A 6,305-nucleotide genomic window follows, 5' to 3' on the forward strand; every position below is an offset into this window, starting at 1 on the left:
TCTGTGTTTGAAAACAGCTATTTTGTGTTATTTTATAACTTTGTTGTAGTTTTTTTTTTTTTTTTGGAAAGTGTTTTTTTTTTAATTGTATAATTTGTTTTTGTTTTTTATTATTATATTAATTGAAATTGGATTTCTTAGGAAAAAGAGACAAACAACATTTCGTGAATAAAGTCGAAATGTTGAGAAAAAAAGTCGAAATGTTGAGAAAAAAAGTCGAAATGTTGAGAAAAAAAGTCGAAATGTCGAGAAAAAAAGTCGAAATGTCGAGAAAAAAAGTCGAAATGTCGAGAAAAAAAAAGTCGAAATGTCGAGAAAAAAAGTCGAAATGTCGAGAAAAAAAGTCGAAATGTCGAGAAAAAAACTGAAATTTCTACTTTATTCTTGAAATTGTATTTCAACGTTACTCTCGTCATTTCAACTTCAACATTTCGACGTTTTTGTTTTTTTTTATTATTACATTAATGAAATTGGATTTCTTAGGAAAAGGGGACAGATAAAATAAGCTTATTCTTCTTTCTGTTCCCTTTCATTCAAGGAAAGAGATTTGTTGTAATTATATTGAACTGTTTTGTCTTTCTTTTAATGAATGAAATAAAGAAAGAAAGTAATAAAAGAAAGAAAGTTGTGTTTTGTGAAATAAACATTTTCCCATATTATTCAAAGCACAGTTTGGTTTAATTAAAGGTTTGACATTTCAGTATGTTTCTGAATATTGGGTTTGTATCAGCTCAGGAAATATGACATATAAATATAAAGAAGCATTTTCATGAGAACGTCTGAGGAAATGGTGCCGTCCTTCCTTCTGTCTCCTGGGAACATGAGAGCTGCTGACTGGGCAAAACCACGGACAGATAAGGTGAGACAGAAACATCACCGTGCTGGTCCGTCACCTGCACGGCTGACTCAGATAAACTCACTTCTGTCTCTGTCCGTCTCTCTTTTCCCTCAGATCTGAGTGCAGGAGCCGCGTTGACCATGAAGTACCGGACGGCGGTGATGTACGTGGAGATCGGCTGCTTCGTGTCCTGCCTGTGTGGCTGGATCCTCGTGTGCTCCACTCTTCCCACGGAGTACTGGACCTTCTCCGAGGTGGGCAGCGTCGTGCTGACCACCTCCAACTACTACTCCAACCTGTGGAGGGACTGCATCTCCGACACCACGGGGGTGTCGGACTGCAAGGACTACCCCTCCCTGCTGGCTCTGCCAGGTAGGAACGCTCCAGTCCATCACCATTCACCTTTACTTTCTTTCTTTCATAGTTCTTTTTATTGATTTTCACTTACACATAAACAAAACATTAAACATTCCCTCCCCACAGCAAACTTCCCTTACCCCTGCCGTCACTCAATGATGTTAGGCTTATACTCTGCTTACTGAAATTTTACAACATATGTTTGTATAACAAAAATGTCCAGAGGGAGAAACCAATTACTACAAGGAGGCACTTAGTGAAACACTACGACGGAGTATTAGGGCCAAACAAAAAAACAAAAAAAGGAAGGAAGTAGTACTCAGTATGCAGTACATGTGATTAGTATGTAGTATGCCACGGTGGAAGTGATGTCATTGCAGGTAGAATCCACCTGTTTATTTAAAGGGCAGGGGAGGGAGATCTGAGCACAAGTTGCTACTGGAAATGCATGAACATGTTAAACCCAGGTGTGAACATCCACCTCTCATCAGAACACAAGACGGATTCTAATACCAGGTGTAAACAGGGCCAATGTTGTAAATCAACCAATTAATCAACCAACCAAAAGCAGTAGTGTTTAACCTGAAGGAAGGTTCCATTTTTATTTATTTTAGTTTTTTCAGTTATATTTAATTTATTTATTTAGACAGACAATGTTGAGTTGTCTTAAGACAAATGTTTATTTTTTCCTTCTGGATAGTTAATAAGTTAATAAGTACACTTAATACATTTATTGTGTATGTTAATATAATTTAAGTTATGTTCAAATATTGCAATTTAAAGTTTTCAAAATGTTTCTTTAGTAGTTTTTGAAAACAAAGGTTGTAATCGAACTGTGTATCAGGTGAACCAATACACATGAAAGTTAGTATAAGTCAATACAGATTTATTTTGCATTGATCATTTAGCCTATCAATTAATTAGGTTCATATTCGTGACAAATGTAGCCCTGACCCCCGTTCACCCAATCTGTTTGGTCTTATTAATGTCCCGTCCCCAGCAAAAAGTGAACATGCAGGTTATGCTGTTATATCGTCCCTACCAATGTTGAAACCAAACCTACTCCCTTGCAACCAACCAACCAACCAACCAACCAACCAACCAATCAATCAATCCCAGCCTCTGGTTCTTATCTTGCCAGAGATCCAGAACTCTCCCTCATCTCTGCTGTTTCCCCCCAGTGTTCCTTCACGCCTGCAGAGCCCTGGCCGTCTGCGCCGTCATCACCGGCTTCTTCGGCGGAGTCCTCACTCTCATCGGGATGAAATGCACCAAAATCGGAGGAACCGAGATAATCAATGCAAGGGTGACATTCTCTGGTGGCGTAACGTACCTGGCTTCAGGTGGGAATGTGTTTACGTGGTTGTAAAGTATGGAAGAGTATTAGGGCCAGGCAGGAGAAAAAATATTTGAGAGGGGAAGATTTTTTTTATTGTGCACTTCGAGAAAAAAGTCGAAATTGTGTGAATAAAGTCGAAATTTCGTCTTTTTTCTCAACATTTCAACTTTTTTCTCAACATTTCAACTTTTTTCTCAACATTTCAACTTTATTCACGAAATTTTGACTTTTTTCTCGAAGTGCATAATAAAAAAAATCTTCCCCTCTCAAATATTTTCGACTTTTTTCTTGAAATTGTACTTCAACATTATTCTCAACAGAAGCCATCTTTCTCGAGAAAAAAGTTGAAATGTCGAGAATAATGTTGAAATACAATTTCGCGAAAAAAGTCGAAATGTCGAGAATAATGTTGAAATACGATTTCAAGAATAAAGTCGAAATTTCACCTTTTTTCTCAACATTTCAACTTTATTCACGAAATTTTAACTTTTATCTCGACATTTCGACTTTTTCTCGAAATTGTACTTCAACATTGATCTCGACATTTCAACTTTTTTATCAACATTTCAGCTTTATTGACGAAATTTTAACTTTTATCTCGACATTTCGACTTTTTCTCAAAATTGTACTTCAACATTAATCTCGACATTTCGACTTTTTTCTCGAAGTGCATAATAAAAAAAAATCTTCCTCCTCTAAAATATTATTTAAATTTTTCTCCTGCCTGGCCCTGATATACTCTTCCGTAGTAAAGACACTTCAACATACAGTCTCTATAAACCAACTCTGAATGTCCGTGCAGGTTTCTGCGGCATGATCACGTACTCCTGGTGGGCTAACAGAGTCGTGTCCGAGTTCGTTGATCCCAACTTCAGGGCACAGAAGTACGTACTTTAAAACGCTGGCTTAAGTGCTTTTTTGGCAGCTATACGTAAACAAAGGTGCATAAGGAACAGCTTTTAATAACCTTTCTCGTTGACTGCTCAGGTTTGAACTTGGAGCCGCCCTGTTCATCGGCTGGGGAGGCTCCGTCCTGCTCATCTGTGCAGGGGGAGTGCTGACCTACTTCTCTGGGAGAGAGGGGCTTCGATCCAGGTCAATATTCTTTTACTTTGAATCAAAAAAGAATACGGCTATCTGTGTTTGATACAGAAGAGTATTAGGGCCAGGGCATATTTCATTATGCAATTCGAGAAAAAAGTCAATGTCAAGAAAAAAGTCAAAATGTCGAGATTACCGGTAATGTTGAAGTACAATTTCGAGAAAAAAGTCGAAATGTCGAGAAAAAAGTCGAAATGTCGAGAAAAAAGTCGAAATGTAGAGAAAAAAGTCAAAATGTTGAGATTAATGTTGAAGTACAATTTCGAGAAAAAAGTCAAAATGTTGAGAAAAAAGTCAAAATTTCGTGAATAAAGTTGAAATGTCGAGAAAAAAGTTGAAATGTTGAGAAAAAAGTCAAAACGTCGAGAAAAAAGTCAAAATGTCGAGATTAATGTTGAAGTACAATTTCGAGAAAAAAGTCGAAATGTCGAGAAAAAAATCGAAATGTTGAAAAAAAAGTCGAAATGTAGAGAAAAAAGCCAAAATGTTGAGATTAATGTTGAAGTACAATTTCGAGAAAAAAGTCAAAATGTTGAGAAAAAAGTCAAAATTTCGTGAATAAAGTTGACATGTCGAGAAAAAAGTTGAAATGTTGAGGAAAAAAGTTGAAATGTTGAGGAAAAAAGTCAAAATGTCGAGAAAAAAGTCAAAATTTCGTGAATAAAGTTGAAACGTCGAGAAAAAAGTCGAAATGTTGAGAAAAAAAATTGAAATGTTGAGAAAAAAGTCAACATTTCGTGAATAAAGTTAAAATGTTGAGAAAAAAGCTGAAATTTCTACTTTATTCTTGAAATTGAATTTCAACGTTACTCTCGACATTTCGACTTTTTTCTCAACATTTCCACGTTTTTTTTTTTTTTTTATTATTACATTAATGAAATTTGATTTCTTAGGAAAAGGGGACAGATAAAATAAGCTTAGTCTTTTTTCTGTTCCCTTTCATTCAAGGAAAGAGATTTGTTGTAATTATATTGAACTCTGTTGTTTTTCTTTTAATGAATGAAATAAAGAATAAAGAAGAAGAAGAAGAAGAATATGTGGCTCAAACCTGAAAGTGATTATTTCCTAGGTTTCTGACCACAGCTGTTTGTATATTCTGGACAATCTGAAATAACTTTCCCCACCTTTGTCTCAACTCCATCAGTTCATCCAAAAAGAGACCAGTTTCTTACGCCACGGCTCGTACCAGACGGACGTACATGATGCCGCCGTCGTCCAGAGTGACCCTGGGGCCTCCGCTGTACCACGCAGGCCGGAAAACCAGGACGCCGGGAGCCACGACCAAGACCAGTCGAACCTACAGCCGGGACACGTTTGTCTGAGCCTGGCAGGCCTTCAGGAAAACACTCACTTACTTTCATGGACTTGATGTTACTGAGCCACGTTCAGACTAGACGACCTTCGTCTGCAGATTGCGGTGCTGTTATTGAGCGTTTAACCGTATCTGCTTGTTATCTCACAACCGGTGCCTAGGCTGTGTTTTGTCAACAACACAGGCTTTAAAAGAGAAAAAACTTCACACAAAAGATGAGTTAATTGTTGGAATGTCAATAGTTTTTGTATGCAGAGGTGTAGTAACGAAATAGATGTACTTTGTTACACTACTTAAGTAGTTTTTTTGAGGATTTGTACTTGCGTTTTTTTTCTAATCAGCATTTTTACTCTTACTTCACTACATTTAAGTTAAAAAATATACTTTTATTTCGTTACTTTGACATTTGCCACCTCGTTACTCGTTACAAATTAAAATAATTAAAGAATAATATTTTGCAACAAAGACAGTTTATTTTTGGTGTTGTATTCTATACCACATTTCATTCACCTGAAAGTGAAATAAAAAAAACAAGGGAAGGATCATTTTTGGTTGTGTTGCTTCTTTTCATGCGTACTATAAAATACTTGTACTTTTACTTTTGATACTTGAGTATATTTTTTCACAAGATACTTTTGATACTTAGGCTAAGTACATTTAATGTGAGCAACTTTAAGAGTTTTACTCAAGTAATTTTCTTATGGGTGACTAACTTTTACCGAAGTCTTTTTCAGTTATGGTATTTCAACTTTTTTGACCGTGCGTGAGTGTGTTGAAGAAGTGAATGTAGAAATAGCAGGCGGGTATTTATGTTTGATTATTTTTGGTTTACAAGTGACAAGGTGGCAATACCTGCATGAACACTGTAAGTAATAAAAAGACATTGGGAACATTGGAAACAGCTCGTATTTGCACGCGTCATAAATTAACTAATCACAGCCAGGTAGTGGCTTTTTTGATAGGCAAATACAGTTAGCGTCATATTCTAAGTGAGAAGATTGTGGCAAAGCGTCGGGGTGATGACGGGGAGACTCATCTCTCTGGGAGGACTTGGGAAGGCCTTCCAGAGGAGCTGGTGGGCCAGAGGGAGGCAGCTCTGGGCCTCTGTGCACCGACTGCTGCTGGGTTTTCTTCTCATTTAAAAGTCTTGCGGTGCGTCCGAAATGCCATACTAAACAGTATACAGGACTGTCTCAGATAATTAGAATATTGTGATAAAGTTCTTTATTTTCTGTAATGCAATTAAAAAAACAAAAATGTCATACATTCTGGATTAATTACAAATCAACTGAAATATTGCAAGCCTTTTATTATTTTAATATTGCAGATTATGGTTTACAGTTTAAGATTAAGATTCC

At 36.6% G+C, this 6,305-nt stretch overlaps 1 protein-coding gene across 1 annotated transcript; it reads left to right on the forward strand.

Moving 5' to 3' along the window:
* Nucleotides 1-644: 644 nt before the first annotated feature.
* cldn10d (claudin 10d) lies at nt 645-5,514 on the forward strand. Its single transcript, XM_061715540.1, has 6 exons — nt 645-859; nt 965-1,210; nt 2,377-2,538; nt 3,337-3,418; nt 3,522-3,629; nt 4,780-5,514. The coding sequence occupies exons 2-6, from the start codon at nt 979-981 to the stop codon at nt 4,955-4,957; spliced, it is 762 nt and encodes a 253-aa protein (XP_061571524.1). The 5' UTR covers nt 645-859; nt 965-978; the 3' UTR covers nt 4,958-5,514.
* Nucleotides 5,515-6,305: the final 791 nt, after the last annotated feature.

This window comes from Cololabis saira, chromosome 24, assembly GCF_033807715.1.
Source record: "Cololabis saira isolate AMF1-May2022 chromosome 24, fColSai1.1, whole genome shotgun sequence".
In the NCBI taxonomy this organism is placed as follows: Eukaryota; Metazoa; Chordata; class Actinopteri; order Beloniformes; family Belonidae; genus Cololabis; species Cololabis saira.

Excerpts from the sequence above, each read along its gene's own strand:
- cldn10d (XM_061715540.1), top strand. The coding sequence starts at position 979 with ATGAAGTACCGGACGGCGGTGATGTACGTGGAGATCGGCTGCTTCGTG. Across the intron at positions 3,419-3,521 it reads CCCAACTTCAGGGCACAGAA|GTTTGAACTTGGAGCCGCCC; the intron begins GTACGTACTTTA and ends TTGACTGCTCAG. Across the intron at positions 3,630-4,779 it reads AGAGAGGGGCTTCGATCCAG|TTCATCCAAAAAGAGACCAG; the intron begins GTCAATATTCTT and ends CAACTCCATCAG.